At 33.9% G+C, this 19,726-nt stretch overlaps 1 protein-coding gene across 2 annotated transcripts; it reads right to left on the bottom strand.

Moving 5' to 3' along the window:
• Positions 1–839: 839 nt before the first annotated feature.
• On the bottom strand, positions 840–4,156 carry LOC110627990. 2 transcript variants are annotated; one of them, XM_043948649.1, is made up of 3 exons: positions 2,891–4,156; positions 1,912–2,752; positions 840–1,378 (listed from the first exon to the last, which is right to left on the bottom strand). In XM_043948649.1, the coding sequence occupies exons 1-3, from the start codon at positions 3,170–3,172 to the stop codon at positions 1,371–1,373; spliced, it is 1,131 nt and encodes a 376-aa protein (XP_043804584.1). In that variant the 5' UTR covers positions 3,173–4,156; the 3' UTR covers positions 840–1,370. The 2 variants fall into 2 exon arrangements, with proteins under 2 accessions (XP_043804584.1, XP_021630110.1); XM_021774418.2 differs by having other exon boundaries at positions 1,912–4,154.
• Between the last annotated feature and the right edge of the window lie 15,570 nt (positions 4,157–19,726).

Below are 19,726 nucleotides of genomic sequence, written 5' to 3'. Positions count from 1 at the left end.
TAAGGGATATCATCAGCTAACAAGTTGGCAATCCCACGATTACAGGTATAATAGGGATACGCTGGATTGTGTCTATTAATGGTAACCTCGTGTCGACACTCACCCTATTGAGGGAAGAGCGAGTCTTGATGATGCAACGAGTATTATGGCGTCCGGATCTTCCCTCTTTAGGTTGGACTGCATTTTCTACTTATTAGATTCTTCCCATATTGATCTATCTTATAGTGACAACTCATGATTTATTTTGGACGGTTGTTATATAGCATCACTTACTGTTTGGCTAAATACTCTAGAATAATTATCGGTTATTTAAACAATTAATAGTTACTATAAAACCACTAGTATTATTGAACATGGAGATAAGTGTTACAATCTTTAATCTCATTTTCTTATACTTGGAGTTTAATGGAGGAGAAGTGAGAACCATAAATTATTTTCTCATTTTCTATAAATTTGTCGCCTTTTCCTAAACCTAAATAATATCTGTTTGTATTATTCTCTATCTATATGAGTTTTTTTTTTTTTTTTTTTTTTTCCAATTATAATTCTCCTTGTCCTTTCTTACTCTTCTACTAATTACTATTTCTTCACTTATCCAAACATGGTGCAAGACAGAAGGGAAAGGCAAAAGAAGAGGATAGGGAGGGCTTTGTTTTATTTTATTTTTTTTCTTGAATTTTCCAATTGTTTCGATGATTTTGAAAAAAAAAAAAAAAAAAACAACCACAAGATAAATAAAAAAAATGCAGTTTTCTGAACATTTAACACAGGAATTTTTTTCCTCATCTTTTTCATATTTGCATTCATTTAACAATCTAACATCAGTATTAGATTAATCATGCTGGCTAAAGTTTTCTTTCTGATTAACAAAACTGTTTTAGTGCTGGATATAACAAACAACAGTTACCCATTGATCATCTCCATTTTTCTTAATTTCCCCTTCCATTACTACGTAAATCCCTCACTTTCTACCCTTACATGATGTGAAATAATAAGTTATTCTAATGCTTAAGCTAATAAAAGATGAAGCGAACATGTATTTTGAAAATAAATAAATATATATACATATACATAAGCTGGCATTAGGGCTGCAGCCCCAGTTTCCTAACTAAAAGCCAAAAAAAAAAAAAAAAGGCAATCCTTTCCTCTTTTATGGATAGACATTCTCAATAATTTTGTCTAACATTAAACTCACTGAAGAAGAGATTCTAACTACTGAACTTCCATAGTTGCTGATAGTTCATGAAGAATCCATATATTACATCTCATAATCAAAGACTGGTTTCTTACCCGCTAAAATCAGATATCATTTTCTGCTTGGATCACTATCCGATCTTAAGAGAGATTGGAGAATGTTCAACCTGTGCAGTTTACAAATCTGCAAAAGAAAACCTCAGTTAATTGCCATATCAAACAAATGCTAAACCAGGTGAAGATCAACATTGACTATTTCAGTTATTCATATGTTTGAAACTGCCTCAGCCTGCTTAGTTTTGTGATCTTCCATGCCTGAGAGATCTCATTGTTAGTGATTATTGTGAGCCTTTTAGTAAAATTTTCAGGGGATATCCAGTGCTCGTCCTAACAATTAGCTCTGATTAGGACTAGAAACCTCACAGCTCTGCAAACGACTTGTGGGTAGTAACTGTCAAACGGTAAATCAATTCTACCCAGGAATATTTTTCGAGTAAAATTTTATAAATTTGTAGTATAAAGAATGCTATTTATTTAGCTTGGCATGTGATATGTTCAAAGAACATTTCTCGTTGTTCCAAAAGATCCATCTTTTCCTGAATCAAAATTGATCACACTGTCTTTTTTTTCAACCAAATGTAATTTTGTAATCAAATGTGATTAATTTAGAATGAAAAATTAGACCAAATTATAGATCTTAGAAATACAAATTTGTACCTTGAACCTCATTTCGGAAATGTTCTTTAGCCAAAGCGTTTACTTCAAATACTATGGAAGCAGTTGATACATCTGTAGACACTCCATCCTTTAGTACTTCCATCTTCACTTTCTTCGATGCCTCCCTTCCAGCAGGTGGCTTAGAAAGCAAAAGCCGACTTGATGATGCATCATCATTTGACAATGGATAATTGCTCCCAGTTGGACCTGATGATCCAAACTTATCATTCAGTCCTTTTGTCTCTGGTGGCTTAAGAGGCAGACTTGGCCACAAAGATGAAATGTCTTCTAGCACCAAACCAATCTTCTCGCTTGGATTTGAGCTCTCAGCTTCTTTGCATTTTTTTTTCTCCTTTGGTTGCTTTGCAAGCCCATCTGAATGCGAAGATACAGAGTTATTGTCATTAACAGCTGCCTTTATGGGCTTTTGGGTTTGTTCCTTCCATTGCTGCTTCAATTTTGAATCCCCTGATTCACCCGTTGGATACACTAGCGGCTGCTCAGGCTCACGCCTTGTAGGCACGACCTGCCAAGGAACAAACAGGCGTTCCTTGTCATCAACAGAAGGCACAGAGTTAGTACCCACTTCATTAATCTTCCTATCAGTGAGATTTGAGTCATGAGTTCCCCCGGAGCTTTTACCTTCCACATGAGTTTCTTTCTTTTTCTCACTACTGTTTCTCATATCCCCATCTGGCTTCACCTCCACCCTGCCATGAACGACTCTTGCTGGCTTCTCAGCTTGTCCTGCCTCCGCTCGTGTATCACGTAGTTTCCTTGATTCTTGTTCCTGAGGTCTAACAACTTGCTGCCAGAACCTTTCCAGAGCATTATCCAAGTCCTGGAGTTCATTCATGTATTTAGGCTTTTTGAAGCAACAACAGGAAGATGTTTCTGATGCACACATCTGAACAAGCTGCTTCCCATCAATTATTTGTTTCCAGGAATTATATAGGTCCTCATTTACATGATATGTTACCTGGTTTGACTCTTCTATCTTCTTTATGCAAGATCCTAGCTTAGATTCCATGCCCTGCAAGTCAGAACCATAAATTTCTGTCTTCATCTTTGCATCTCCCACAGCAATTAACAACTGTTTCTGTACGTTCAAAACGTTTGCCACCTCTATAGTCTTGAACTCTTCTTTAATGCCTTTTAACTCAGAATTCTGTTTCACCACCTCTGACTGACTTATCCTGCCTTTTACATATTTGATCTCCATTGAAATCTGAGTAACATCTCCTATATGCTGCATTGGCATAGCAATCTCACACAACTTCTTAAGTGAATTATCCAAGTAGTGAACTTCATTTAACAAGGATTCTTGAAAAACAAGCTTCTAGATTTCATGCTTTCTTTTCTGCAAGCAAGTTTTAACCTACAGTCTCCTCTGCTCAATAAAATAGCATTTCCTCCAAGTATCCTACATAGCGTGGATTCCCCAGCAAATGCTCACTTATCTTTAAAAATAAACAATTATTGGACTCCAATTTTCCATGAAATTGATCTAGAACTGCCTAGGCCCCTCCATTTTGTCCATAAGATACTGTAGAGAAGGGAAAAAAAATTCTTGGCTTGTGAATCAATCAATAGATTAATATCTTTCTTCTTCTCATTATCCTAGACATGGAATAAGAATTTATTGCATCATTTTGCCTACGTGACAAGAAGAATAAAAAAAGTTCGTAGTTTTTGTATTCTGGCCAATGAAAGCATGACAGGAAGCCTGGTCGTGGGTCTCCTTCCCCACCACTGGATAGGGCGTAGATAGTGGTCTTTGGGCTGTTTCTTGCGTCTGAGCTTATAATGGAAGCGTTTATTGGGATGCCATTTTGTGTTTTACAGGTGTTGGGGAGTTCAGAACTTGTCCTTCCAGTCATCTATTTCCGGCGTGACATGTGCTGGTGGTAACTCGCTGGGTCCTCTAGCTAACCCGACGGCTCGAGCGAATAGCCGAAGAATCCTGCTACCTCCACCTCTCACTGCTTACTTTAAATCTGTTGTTGCTCCTTTCCATGGCCTTGTCGCAGGTTTCTGAAGGATTCACTGAACTGATCATCTTTCAAGGCTTGGGGGTTATGGGGCTTGTGAGGCCATAGAAAGGAAGCCTTGCTGGTCTAAAATTCCTACTGTGGGAGTTGCCACAGAGGAAGATCACCTTGGCTGCTGGTTGTTGAGAACAGCAACTGTGCAGGTGCTGCTATATTTTTCCGGGTCTATTGTGAAGGATCAGGGTCCACCATCAATGAATTCTTATAACTTTTTCAACAAAAAAAAAAAAAAAAAAAAAAAAAGAAAAAAAAAAGTAAGCATGACAGGAACTCCGTGTATGAAAATGAAGAAAGAAAAGAATCAGGATGAATGTAAGGAAATACTAAAAAAAGCAAAAGAAAATTAAAAATTTTTAGTGGGAATCTTTATCTAAGCTTTCTTGGGAAGATACAGGAGAATACGATTGTATTAAAAAATTTTACGATTAGGTATTATTAAAAAATTTTACATTGTATTAAAAAATTTTGTCAAAAATTGAATTGATTGATTCGATTCGATTCGGTTTGATCAGTTTGAAATTTTAAAAAATTTTTATATTTTTTACACTTTATTTTTAATATTTTAAAATTTAATTGAAATATTTTAATCTATGACCTAATCTCTCTATATTATTAAAAATAATATACTATTATCACTAATTAGTTCGATTCGATTTTTTAATTTTTTTCTGATTAAAATTGAACCGGATCAAAATAATTAAAATTTTTAAAATTAAAAACTGAATCGAACTGAATCAAAATTAATTAAAAATTAAACTGAATTTTTAAATTAATTTAATTCGATTAATTTTTTTATTTAAATCGAATACTACTCACATTTAGATAGCTTTTGCCTTTGTGTCTATCACTGGTTTAGTAACAGCAAGACGGATAATAAGTTAAAAAAAATAGATATTACAAAATAAATCAGTTACAGTAGATTTTCAGTAATAAATTTGCAACATGATTGGATGCTCTTTTGATGCTTTTAAATCAAGCAAAGAATGACCCTGTCTAGCAATTGTAGATGAAAAAACAAAAAAAAAAAAAAAAAAACAATTAAGAGACAAGAATGTCCCAAAATTTTTTGAGATAATGACGAAAAAATACCTAAATTTTTTGAGCTTTAATAATTCTACTCTAAATAAAAAACTTTAATTAATGTGCTTTAAAAAATAAGTTATTGATAATAATAATATTATTATATATAATTTATTATTATATCTTTTTACGTATTATTAATAATAATTATTTATATTATTATTTATTAATTTTATAACATTTAAATTAATATCGCTCTAATAATTTTTGCTGCTAATTATTAGTGCTTCAACTGAGGTGATAAATCCAATTTTGCCTTGAGCTCAGGGCTGAAAGTGTGGCTATGGAGAGTCTCTCTTATCACTTAGTTAATTACTGTTCTGCCTTAATGCTTTGACGAGGGCCCACATGCTCGGCCCAAAGCAATCAACCTATAGGCTGCAATTAAGGACGCATCATTATGTCCAAATCGTATCTGCTTAATATTGTCAACACTTCGAATTTTTTTCAAACTCCATTATTATTATTTGAATAAAAGATGCGTCTGTTTAATTTATATATTTTAATTAATAATTTATATAAAAATATTTTTTTCATTAATAATTTTCATTTTAAAATATTAACATTTCTAAACAATACTTAAATACCATTAAAATGACTGATTCTCAATTCTCTAGCTATTTCCGCATTGCATATTCATAAGTAAAAATAAATATTATTGTTGACAGTTAAAAGAAAGCATTGAAAATTATAGACTTACCCTTACGTATTTCTGCTGCAAATTAAAACCAGCATAACAAAAAATGCCCATCGGAAAAAAAAGTCATTAGAATAAATTTGATACTTAAAAATATATAACAAATTTCGAATAAAAATGACCATTAAAAGCATATATAGAGAGCCTAAAAGAGAGAAATCAATAAAATAATTTTTTTCTCTTCAATATTGTGTCTACGGACTAAAGCTTAGGTTAGTGTCGAAGTATTCAGTATACTAATGAGCCGCTTGAATAGCCATCTTCAAAATTATCATTTTACTATGAATTGTGTGATGATAAAAGGAACGACATATATTTTTTGTTCAAATGTTATATAAATCAAATTTAATTTTGGCAAAAAGCTATTTTAGCCCTTAAAGTTATAACAAAAGTTCACATTAGCCCCTAATATATTTTTGGGTACAACGCGAACCCTGAATTATTTAAAAGTGATAAATCAAACCAAAACTTATTAAAATGTAGAAAAATAATCCAACAATCTGTCACGTGATATCCAAATAATAAATGTTCATTTTGTATATAATTAACATATGTTATCATGATTTAAATCCCTAACAGAAAGAATTAAAATGATCCATTTTCTTCATTACTCTCTTAGCATCTTCGGATTGGTGGAAGGCAGGAGAAGATAAGATTCAACTACACAAAGGGCGATTTGTAATAGAAAGAATGGATTCATCTTCTTTCTTCGATCAGTAAGATATTATTGTAATACTCCTAAAAAGATATGGACTACATAGAAAGAAAAAAAATCCTAGTAGAAAAGTTTTTGGTTATGCTAACTTTCGAATAAGAATAGTTATAAATATACAATATATTGTTATGTAAATAATACAGCATTCAATGTATTAACTTGAGTATATTAATATAGAATGTACAGTTTTAAGTGGATTGATGTAGTGGTACCATCTTGGGCAAATGAAGTTATAAACAACCTGCTAATTGAGAAAAAGAACCTTCAACAAGAAATAATGAAGCTAAAGAAAGTGTAATTATCCAGCAGGAAATATTATGATACAAATGTTGAAGAGTGGATAATTTACCTATTGAATTGAAGCCCGGTGGAGACAAATATTTTCAGAAGAAAATGTACAGAATGGCATTAATAATTTTTTGGGTCATGTTTCTAACATTTATATGGGTTTGATAATGTTGGTTTGACTAACTAAGTTTAAGCATTGTTCTCTGTATTCTAACGTGTTAAAAGATCAATTATACTTTGATGTTTTTACACAAATTGAGAAAAAGAATGGTATTAATATCTTTTTGTATGTTAAACCAGATATGTAACAAATTCAAATTTGGAATGCAACTTTATGTTACTCTGGTCTATAATGAATTTTTGGTATGTTGTGTGAAATTTGTGTATGTTTAATATTATATGAAATCACAATAGTTAAAAAGAGATCAAAATATTTGAACAAAAACCACTTTTATTGATAAATGTTATTACAGTGTCGACAAATCTTATAAGCGATATAAAAAATCTGGTTACATGATATACTGTCAGATTTGAATTATCACCAAATTAAATAAAAGATAAAATGTAGAACATGCTCCATCACAAAATAAGTTATAAATTGTTCACAAAAAATATAACATTCCAAACTGTCCACAAAAAACATAACATTCCAAACATAACATGCTGCATTACAAAAAAAAAATCCATTAAATGCTTCACAAACTCCAAATCAGTTGTCTTTTTGTATATCATTTCTTGACTTTTTAATAACTTTTCTAACAGTCTCTCCCTTTTCTCATTGAGTTGCCTTTGTGTAAAATAAGTTTTGTCTTTCCATTTCAAACTAGATGCTTTAAATCCCAAATCAATAGGTGGTATACCAACTCTATCTTCAATAAATGGCTTGATAATTCTAGGGTTATTTGCAATTGTTATTTTTGATTGCATATCAGTTTATTGACAACTCTAAGTTCCTTCACGTATAACCTTTGAGCTATTGAGAGACTATTGAATATAAAATATGAATGATTTTTATATTAATCAAGTTATATATAATTGGTTTTATAATACATTTAAATAACAAGAATAATATGAAAATATATGTACATTGAATGTCATTCTGTCAGTTGATTCATCAATGTGTAATTCCATTCCACCTGATGTTCTATTAGTTTTATACTACTTTCCATCTAAACTCTTAGTAGAAGTTTCCCTTAACCTCTGTGAAAAAAGAATTAATATATTAAAAATAAAATTAATCAAGTTTAATATTTCCAAAGTCAAATTTAACTAATATATCAGATTTTGTCCTGCAGTAGTTTGACATCTTTTATTAATATAATTACCAGTAGCCACACTTCTATTAAACAATAAAACCTTTCAGAATATTGTAGGACAATAATATAAAATCATACTTAAACCATCTCATATTATCTATATAGATGTTGAGTTAGGAAGACTTGTCATTAGTATTGTACTACTATGTTCTCTACCTTCATTAATAGCCTTTAAATAATAATAAAAATCTTTATTATAATCTATCATATAATAAAAATATTCAAAATAATAAGTATCAAATGATAAATTAATATACTATATTTTTCCTCTTCAATGAGAGTTTGCTTTTCATATTAGTTGCACCAGATGTCTGATTGCCCAACATAGCAGTAGAAGTATTTTGCTCAAGAATATTAGCTTCATTTCTAGACTGTACTGATTTTTAAGGTCAAGTGATCCTGTTGTGTCCACATGATGAACAAATATTGCATTTTATCTTCTCATCTCTCTTATATAATTTTCCCTACCTCTTGAGTTTCTTGGATTCATCTTTACTTTTCTTTCTCTTTTTCTTTGGCCTTCTAGGTTGGGGGCTCAATTGGCTGAAATTCTTCTAATTTCTAAAACGTTTTGCCTCTCACAAGTTGGATTGAAAATTGATAGCTTCTCAAGTAATCATCCTTATGATGTTAATATGATATATGGTTCAATCTTTTCATGGTGTAATACATAAATAGCATGAGGACAAGGTATACCTGTTAGGTCTCATACGCTGTATGTACACACCTTGTTTTGCAAGAATATTGTGTGCCTATCTCCATTGTGATTAATCTCAATTTCATCATCTTCATTAAAAGAAACAACACATTATGAAGAAATCTTCATGTAATCCTGGTATTTTTTCATACAATTTGGACTCTAATCATTGATCCACTTATTCACATTCTTCATACTATCATCAATCTTATCCATCACTTGAATTTTAAACTTCTCAAGCATTGAGATTATTGGTTTGTCTCTTGCTTTCTTGATCTATAAATTGAAGGTCTCTAACACATTATTGTCTACTATTTTAAACTTCCATCTACTGCTATAATAAGCTCTAATTTAGCCCTGTGGTCGATAATGTAAGAGGTCCTCCACACATTCTTTTCCATGATTGACAATCCTTTTAAGATTATCTTTTAATTCCTTGTATGCAAAAAATTTCTTCTTCAACTTCAAACCTCTCTATCTCTTGCTCCAGTTAGCATAAATATGTTGAGTACAGAATATGTGCTCAATATTTGGTAGGACTTCTTGTACAGCTAGGAGTAAACCCTATATATACATACAACATATTAATGAATGTTTACACATGTAATTATATTCAAATAAAGTTAAAAAAATAAAGATATTGTATTGTTAAATAAATGGACCTTTTGCATGTCACTAGCTAAAGTGGCATTTGATCCATCTCCCAAGTTAAGTTGTGAAACAAGCCACTCTAAGGACCATTTTCAGTTATGTTTATCTTCTGTGACATAAACACCCCTAGCAATAGAAAACATGTAGTCGTTTTCATCTTTACCAACTGTACATAAAATTTGATCTTTCCATAACCCCTTCAAAAAACTCTCATCTAAACCCAATTATGGGCGTACACCCACTAAGCTAGCCTTGTTTGCAAGCATTTAAATACACAAAAATCCTGTCAAATATTCTCTTTCCTTGAAGCAAACTATCCTTGTTAAGTTGCACATTGCACACTGAACTTGGATTGGATTGTTTAATCACAGCAACATATGCTTCTATGTAGAAATATTCTTTTCTATAACTACTATCCATCTCTTTCAACAATAATTTTTTAGCTCTCTTACACTTTACATATGAAACATAAGCTGTAACGACCCCAAAATGGACCGTCACCGGCGCTAGGATTCGGGTCGGGTTAAGGCCGCCAGAACCCGTAGCAAGCCTGCTATACTCTATGTGTACCTGTAAATCTCATACATGATCATACATGTTTTGTGAAAATAAATTTCTTTTCTGAGCCAAGGCTTAACCTGTGCATGCACTATCACTGTGCTCAGTACTCTGTACCCTGTACCCTAACTAGAGCTTGCTCTAGATGGGTTATCTCATACCTGTTAAGCCTGGTTTTTCACATTCTCTGTAAAACATAGACATATACAGAACATGCACAAAACTAAAGATTTACAACACAACTACTAAGGCAAGCACAAGATAACTAATACATCTCTTTAATATTACATGTCCACACTAACTATTACAAAACTCTTCTCTTTTTCTGAACTCTTCTGAACTTTCCCTGTACACTGTACACTGAAAACCTGCAAGACTAGGATTAAGGGAGTGGGATGAGCTCTAAAGCCCAGTGAGTAGAATAATAAAATCAGTCATAACATATGATCTCATGGAATGCGTCATAACACAGACAAGCCACATCAAGAGTAAACCTGTCACCACATAGCCTCAGTAACTTCCGTGCCAGGGCGTAGAATCGAGCACCTGGTCTTCCTGTCATATATGTATATGTGTATAACACCTCTGTACTTACCATTGCCAGGGCGTAGTCAAAGGCTCCTGGTCTTTACTATACCTGCCAGGGCGTAGTCAAAGGCTCCTGGTCTTTACTCAGAGACTATTGGATCATTCAGCATTTACTCACACCAACAATTAACAATGCAATGCAACATATTCGTGAATACTAATGCAGTCAACCTATTGGCATAATCATGATGCATGAGATATGCTAAAACATTCCATTTTTCATTAAAAACACTAAGTTTAGTTCCACTCACCTCTGGCTCTGGACTGACTCTGCAGGTTCAGTAAACTCTGGAGCAGTACTCAATGCTGCTCTCTCTGGTTCCTCTGGTCTGTATAAACACATAAAGACTTAAATGAGGGACCGAACTACCTTAAATGAACTACCCAAGAATCCCCTTAATCTCACTCTAAAGCTCATGCAAACCATAAAAAAGAAAAGCTGGACAGAACATTTTCGGCGGCAGGTTCGGCGGCCGAATGTCCTATCCAGAGACGAAACTTAAGCACCTTCGGCGGCCGAAACTCAACCTTCGGCGGCCGAACCCTTTCGGGGCAAGCTTCGGGGGCCAAAACACACTCCAGAGACGAAAGTCTCTTCCTTCGGCGGCACCTTCGGCGGCCGAATCCCCCAAACAGAGCCGAACATGCATAAATACTCAGGAGCAAGCTGTGGCAGCCAAGCTACCATGCAAGAGGTTCGGCGGCCGAATAAACCTTCGGCTGCCGAACCTGAGTTCATCCAGAACTCAGTTTCAACGGCAAACCATCTCCTCCTGCCCTTCAACTCCTCCAAACATGCATACTTCAACTCTTCAACACACATATACTCAAGTATATGTTCACAGGGGTCCAAAACTATCTAATAACCCCAAACAACAAATCAAACATAACACATAAACAGGTATACATGCATATATCATCAAAACCCCCATTTTCACCTAAACCATGCATCTCTCTCCCTTAACATCCATAAAACCTTCAGAAAACATAAATACATGTTCACGAGCATTACTTACCTCCTGTAACAAGAAGATGAACACTCTGAACAAAGGAAAATGGATCAACTCTCTTCAAACTCTCAAACTCTCACAAACTTAGCTTTTAGCTCTCTCAACTTGCACAACCTTCAAACCTTTGACCAACCAACAGAAACTTTGCATGAGCTGCTCAAACTCAGCAAATAAATCAGGGGAGACGTGGCCAAACTTCTGGCAACAAGTTGGACATAACACCTGTCCACGAAGCTGACTCAGGATGCCCAAAAGCTGGCTGGCCAACTCAGTTTCGGCTGCCCAATCGCATGCAAAACCATGCAACATTCGGGGGCCGAACTTCCCTTCGGAAGCCGAACACTTTCGGCGGCCGAACTTACCTTCGGCGGCCGAACTTGGCTAAAGTCTCCATGAACTTATTTTCTCTTCAAAACTCAAAACTATAGAACTTAAACCCATAAAACACATCATACCACTAAGAAAACATAATCCTACCCCTTTTATAGAATCCTAACACCCCGGATTCCACCGGACAACAGGAATTCCGATGCCAGATTTCTAGCCGGGTATTACATAAGCTCTTAATTTTTTTTTTTTACAAAGTGTTTAAAGTCCCTAACCCTTGTACTAATGTTTTGATAAACCCTATTCTTGAAGTAGTTTGCAAGGTATCTAGCAGAAACTTTAGGATTTTTAAACACTCTATAACACTTGTGTGCTCCATTAAATATTTTCACAACTAGAGGATTATCTTTATTAGTCCTACTAACAAAGATAAGAAATGGACAATTCTCCTGACAAACTGTCCTAATTCTGTATGGCTCATTTCTTATAAATGTTATCTTCACAACCCTTGCAATAGCATATTGAGCAATTGCCTTCCTAAACTCACAAGCATTTGTGAACTCCATGCCTAGACTGAACCATGGTTGATTTGCATCCACATCAAACTTAGGGATCTTACTTTTCCTCCTAATAAATTCATCTTTCCCATCATTAATTTCTCATCATTTGATTCAAATATCCTAGGGTCATCTGAAAATACATACACACTCTTATTACTCTCACTCTCATCACTATCACAACTGTCCTTTATAAATTCTTCATTTATTTCTTCTTCACTTGAAACATTAATATTAAAACCCCATCATTAACACCTCCATCTGTCTTACCTGACTCATTTATGGGTTGCTTCCCTTTTCTAATCCTATCCCTTTCTGTTGCATCGCTCTCTGAACACAAATCCTCATTATGGTCAGAATTTATGTTTTCATTATTTTCTGTATTATCATTATCTATACCATGACATTGAATTCCCCCAGCAAATTTAGTTTCATTATATGAAGGGCAATTACTCTTCTCTAAGTTCACACACTACCTTGAGTGCCACAAAAATAGTCAAATTCACTAGAATTTTCTATGCCCACACCACTTTGATCTTTTCTAAAACTACCACCTTCCTTTTGATGTACCTTCTCAATGGTGGAACCAATATCTAAATTACAAAAAATACTTGGCAAACTAGAAAAATCATAGCTCAAATCTAGTTCATCTATAGGATGTTCAAAGTACATATGTATTTCTTTAATCTTTCCTAGGTAAGGTGTAACAACTCCTAATATTTTATCATCATACAATAAAAATAATCCCTCATTCAATGACTTAAATGGCTCATTAGGAGCTAAAATGAGCCTTTTGCCTTTATTTTTTTTTTAACTAAATAAACTATTAAATTTTACTTTTAAGGCTAAATATATTCTTACTTAATATAATATTATTTTTTACTAATAAATTATTTTTTTTTGTATTTGGAATATCAAAAATTTAGTATTTTAATTAACATAAAAAATTAAAAAAATATAGAAATAGTAAATAATTTTTAAAAATTATAAAAATGAAATTTTATTACTAAAAAGATATTTTATTATATTAATATTTATTTGGCCTTAAATGTAAAATTTAGGCGTTTATTTACTCAAAAAGATTGAATTATATTTATTTGATTTTCGAAAAAAAAGTATAGGGTGATAACATATATTAAAAATTAAAAATTATTCAATTAAAGAATTGGCTCCACATAAAATATATTTAATAAAATTTAATGTTTTAAAATGAATATAATTAAAAAGTTAATAAAAAAATTATTTTACTTGTGATAATATAAAATAAACAAAAACTATAAAAAAGAAAGAGTATTTCGATTATTCAAGAAAAGAATTTGAATTTTATCCAGACCATAATTATTCTACCACTAAAACTATCAAAGCATATATTATTATTTTGTTGAGAATTACAACAGTAATTGAACAATTATTAAAATTTAGGCAATGACCTCCGCTCATTTTTATTAAATCAAAAGTTACTGTCCGAAATTAAATTTCATAATTGATTGAGAATAGTCATAGAAAGTTGTATGAGTCTCATAATTTACTTTAGAATTTATTTCTCCATGATAAATGTTATGTGTCAAAGATGAATATAATTTTTATATAAATGTTGTGCAAACTTTATCTTGCAGATAAATTTTAAAAATAAGAGATATCACAGTATATTTATTAAGAAGGAACGTGATTTTTAGAGTTAAAATCCATATAAAAAACTATAAAATAAGATAGTCGAAAGATATAAATCTATACTGTCTAGTTAGTACATGGCATTAGAGCTTAGCCCCTAGCACATAAAAAATTATATGGATATAAATTCACATTGTCTAGTTAGTGCTTGATACTAAGACTAAGGCCCCACAGAAAAAATTATGATGCAAGATAGTCTACAACCATAAATCTACATTATTGGGTTAGTGCTCAACATCAGGACTAAGGCACCACACAAAAAAATTACAACACAAGATAGCTTATAGATATAAATTTATATTGTATAGTTAGTGCTCGACTTTAAAGGAAAGACCCAGCATATAAAAAACTATAATGCAAGATAGTCTAAAGATGTAAATCTACGTTGTTTAGTTAGTGTATGATCTTAGGTTAAGATAAAAAGAAAAAAAAAGGAAGAAAAAAAAAAGAAAAAATACAGCTAACTACTTTAATGCATTAAATAAATTTCGTGTTTGAAGTAGGAGGCATCATATGACTCTCAACAAGACCAATAGATTTTACAAAATAAAAAGCAAGACCAATAGGTCTTTACTAAAATAAAAGATAAGACCAATAGGTCTAAAAAAACTCAATGTAAGAGGTCAAAATAAAAATTAAGATTAATAGGTCTTACAAAATAAAAAATAAGACCAATATGTCTTACAAAATAAAAGTAAGACTAATAGGTCTACAAGAGCTCAATGTGAGAGCTCAAAATAGAAAGTAAGATATATAAGTCTTACAACATAAAATATAAGACCAATAAACCTAAAAAAGAGTTCAATGTAAAAGTTCAAAATAAAAAGTAAATCCAATAGGTCTTATAAAATAAAAGTAAGACCAACAGGTCTAAAAGGGCCCAATAAAAGAGTTTAAAATAAAACAATAAAAATAATAGAAGGTAATACCGCAAGGGTAAGACTACAAGGGTAAAGCTGCAAAGGTAAGATCTCAAAAAGTACGACTTCAAAAAATAAGACCTTTAAAGGTAAAATCTCAAAAAGTAAGACTTTAAATATAAGACTTCTTGAGATAAGACATTTAAAGGTAGAGCCTACAAAGATAAGACCTCTAAAAGTAAAATCTCCAAAGTTAAGACCTTCATAAAATCTCTAAAATAATACCTCAAAAAGTAAGGAAAAACAATAAAGGACTCAAATTGAAGTACAGGCTTGGACAAAAAATAAAAAACAAAGAGAGTACAAGCACCATAAATTAGAATCTTTTTTGAAATTTTAATTTTTTTTCTTAATTCAAGACTACACATATCTTATTAATCAATTTCACTTTACATTGGAAAAATAATTTACTAAGAGCTTTTTCACTTTATATAAATATAGAATATACTCCCTTAGTCCGATTTACGTTTAGACTTGTCTGATCGAATTAAGGAGTGGGGATATTTGAAAACAATTATAAAATTATTTAAATTAAAGATGGACTTGATATTGCACAAAATAGAATGATGATGTGGCCGGAAGGGAGCTTGTATTGTGATTGATTGAAGCCTGCAAGGAAGAGAAAGTGAGGTAGTGATGGGTGTCCACGACAGTCACTTTGATGCTCAAGTCAGTATATCGACAAGTATGGAGGAAACACTATGAATTGCTTAGAGTTTTTGTGTAAGAGAATAGCTTATCTTTACCTTTACTATAGTTTCCCTTTTATATTGTAAGAAGGTGGAGAATAGTATGGTATGCCCTAAGAATCCGACGGAGATGTGGTCTTCTGTTTGATATAAAGGTCTGCCAGTCTTTAAGAAGAAATCCCGCAATCATAGGCGCCACAGAGACACGCCAAATTGTACTTGGTAATGGTAACTTCGTATCGGGGCTCGCCTCGTGGGAGGAAAGGCGAGTCTTCTGGTGATGGTTCGGGTTAAGGTGCGCCCGAGTCTTCCTTTCCTTGGGCTGAGCTGCTTTGCTCACCTGTCAAACTTCTGCCATGTGGCCCTGTCTTGTGGTAACAGTTCATGGTTTATCTTGGGTGTTCGTTTATGTAGCATCAAAGGTCCCCCGCTGATCTTCGATACTTTAGGTTCAAAAGTGGCGGTTTGCCTTCCTTGCTTAGGACATGTGGCATGACTTTAGTTGGTTTTCGCCGTGGGCGTCATTTTGCTCACCTTTGGCTATGCTAGTTGCCTTATTTTTCGTGTTGTATTCAAAGCTTTGTCGGCTACTCCATTATATAAGAATCCTTCTTTCCCTTCTTTTGTTTACAACAATTTCCTATGGAAGAGATGGATAAGGGTCTTTCCTTTTCTGTCCCTAAGGGGAACCAGATCTATATGGAGGATATCATCATGGTCTTCGAAGAGTGATAAGCGGTTGTCGAAGCCATCAAAAATAAACCTATTAAACAATCAACAATAAACTTGTAGATAGTGGCAATAGGGTCGAACCACAGGGAATTGACACCAATGATTTTCCTAATAATGACTAGGTCAAGTAAATAACAAGTAATTAAAAGAGGGGGTTTTGAGTTGATGGATTAACACTAAATAGCAAAAGAAAACAATAATTTAAAGATGAGTAAATCAATAAGAGAGAAGCTTCTAGTTGAAATATGGATCTTTTTCAGATTGTTTAGAATTGATCATTGATTCTTTAATACTCCTATTTATCTCAATAAATTAGTTTAGGATGTGGAAGACGCTTCTCACAATCCAAATTCCTCCTTAGTTCTAGTTTGATTAGGAAACGTTCGCTAATCAAACACTAATCAACAAGTTGCCAAGGAACGTCCTTGGGGCATTGTAGCATCGAACAACTGTTGATTGCATTAAGACTTAGAGAAACCCAATTCTATCCTTGCCAACAGCGTGGTCAAGTTTAGATTATGCAATTTGATTAAATGTGTATTTGAACAACCTAAGCAATTACGAACCTAAATCATTCAAACAATATTACTTAAGCAATTTAAAAGCAATGGGCCCTTATTGATTCTAAAAGCAAAGTAATAATTATGGAAAACTCAAATTGCATAAATATTGAAGGTAAATAAGAGTTTAACAATGGAGTTTTAAATCTCCCAATTCATCACAAAATCTGAAATTCACCAACTTCAACTAGAAAAGAATGGATTTAGCCACACATGGTGGACTAAATACACAAAAAGATGAAAAGAAAGGAAAAAGGAAGATGCTGGAGAGTTTCTGGCGAGTTGAGTTGCCGATCAGAAGGTGATCCTTTTGCTGGTTTGGAGGCTCTCCTTTTATAGCTGAAGAATTCTATCTATCTAGGGTTTTGAAATCCCTTTTTGATTTGGTGTTTGACTCCTCTTTTGATGTTGAATTTAATTGCAATTGGAATTCCTTGGATGAGAAGCTCTTTCGTGGCTCTTGGTTTTGTGTTGGTAGTGATTGGGTTGGATTTGGACATCTGAAAATTCGGATTTCTGTTTTCTGCCCAATTTCCCGCTCTGCTGTAAGTTTCTGCTGTCAAAGTGATTTGCCCGGTGATTTGAGTATTTTGGGCAAATCACTGCCCCAATCACTTCTCTGTGAGTCAGTCCTCTATGTCTCTGCGAGTGATTTGGCCAGTGATCTTCGAGTGTCTTGGGCAAATCACTTGCCATATCACTACTGCCTGTTGCCTCCGGGTTTCTGCTTCAGCTTGATCTGGGCAGTGATTGGAGCAGATTATCTGGTGATCTTGGGCAAATCACTGGGCAAATCATCCTTTTGTAAATTTTCTGCACTTTTTCTCCCATTTTCCAATTTCTTCCTTTTCTGTAAAAACAAGATAAAAACCATAAATTAAACTGAAAAATGTGTAAATAAGTAATAATAATTATGATAAAAATGTGGCTAAATTATGCTTGATCAAATACCCCCACACCTAGCTTTTTGCTTGTCCTCAAGCAACAAATAACTTAGCCAATCAAGCCCCCTTTTTCCTTAGAGCCTAAGTACCACTTAATCAGCCCCCCCTAGACTCCTAATCTGAATTATCACAGTATAGAGTACATGCACTAAGGTCATCCTCTCCTTTCCTTGTTTCCTTTCACCTACCATGGTCAAGAGAAAGGTTTTTGAATCAATTATGCTTAATCCTTTATGTTAGTTTTAATGCAACCCCTAGGAGTGACTTGCCCCTTTTCTCTTCTCTCTTTTTTTATTTTTTATTTTTTATTTTTTTTTTATTTTCAGCAGCACTTATTCTTATCCTTGCTTGAAAAAGTCACTAACCTTTTTACGCGATTGTGTACATGGGTGATACACCCCCGGTTACTCAGTTAGTCACTTGTTCAAGTGGCTACTAGCTCTGTTCATAGTCTAGACCATCAAAACTTATTTGCTTGAAAAAGTTACTGACCTTTTTACGCGATTGTGTACATGGGTGATACACCCCCGGTTACTCAGTCAGTCACTTCTCCAAGTGGCTATTAGGCTCAGTTCATAGTCTTAGACCATCGGAACATGTTTATGATTTGTGCTTTATGCTGGTTTTTCATGATATTTTGGGCAAATCAGCTCTTAGGGAGTTACACTAACTTTGTGTTTGCATGTATTTGTATTTTTATTTCCCTTGACCTTAGCAAATTTGAGGATTCAATTCAAGAGAAAAACTCCCTAAGTGAAGTAACATATTGTGAATGATTCAATTTAAGCTTAAAGGGGTGGCAAATCAATAGGGTCATGAGATAAGGAAACTCTTTCAGCCTTGTTATCTATGTTGAGTAAAGCAATTAGCTACAAAATTCTGTGTGTGTGCGCTAGGAGTGTGAAAAAAAAATTCTGGTGTGTGCAAAAAGGGGTAAGAACACTGCAAAAAGAAAAAAAAAGAAACAACAAGAAGCAAAAAGATGGTGTAATCAATGAATAAATACTCTCCAGTACCCCCACACCTAACCCAAATATTGTCCTCAATGTTTGAATAAATATATAGAAAAATGAAGGAGAAAAGGGAAAGTGACTTCCTGGCATGTGAGTGATTTGACCAGTGACTTGGGCAAGCACTGGGCAAATCACTGGGCAGATCGCTATCTGTCACGGTGCTGGGGCAGAAAATGGTCCACCAGCAGGTCCAACAAGTGCTCCATCCTTTGCATTCGGTCCTCAATCCTACTGAGACGAGCCTCTACTGTCTGGTTGAGGGCTTCGTCTTCTGGTGGCTGAGGAGCATCCTGCTGGGGTCTGCTGGAAGTGTATTTGCTGGTTCTTGCCCTGTTTCCTGTGTTGTCCCATCTGCAGGGGCTGCTGTGGAGGGGTGTCCCGCGCTTCGTCATCACTGTCGGAGGGGATGGGTCTCGGCAGCCCTAGTTTCTTCCACATGAACGGTCCGCCGGTGGCCTTCATCTTAATTCTTACCATTGTGGTCTTGAGTTTGCCGGTGGGTGAGTGGTGGGTCGGAGAGGAGAAATCTTGAAGAAGAAGAGATAAAAATAGAAGATAGCGTAAAAAGTAAAAGAGTAAAAGAAAAGAACTACTTAAAGTGATTTGGGTATGTGAACTGCCCTGATCATTTAATGCTGGCCCTCTGGATTCTTGACAGGGTGATTTGACCAGTGATTTGGATAAGCAGTGGGCAAATCACTTGGCCAGACCGCTTCTCCTTTGCAGTTGCTGGGCTGGTACTGTTCACGCC

The sequence above is a fragment of the Manihot esculenta genome, chromosome 12 (assembly GCF_001659605.2).
Source record: "Manihot esculenta cultivar AM560-2 chromosome 12, M.esculenta_v8, whole genome shotgun sequence".
Lineage (NCBI taxonomy): Eukaryota > Viridiplantae > Streptophyta > Magnoliopsida > Malpighiales > Euphorbiaceae > Manihot > Manihot esculenta.
The sequence above is the reverse complement of the archived record's forward strand: the minus strand, read 5'-3'. Positions and strand labels throughout refer to the sequence as shown.

What these genes read in the sequence shown, in the direction of transcription:
- LOC110627990 (XM_021774418.2), bottom strand. Translation starts at nt 3,172, where the DNA reads ATGCCAATGCAGCATATAGGAGATGTTACTCAGATTTCAATGGAGATC.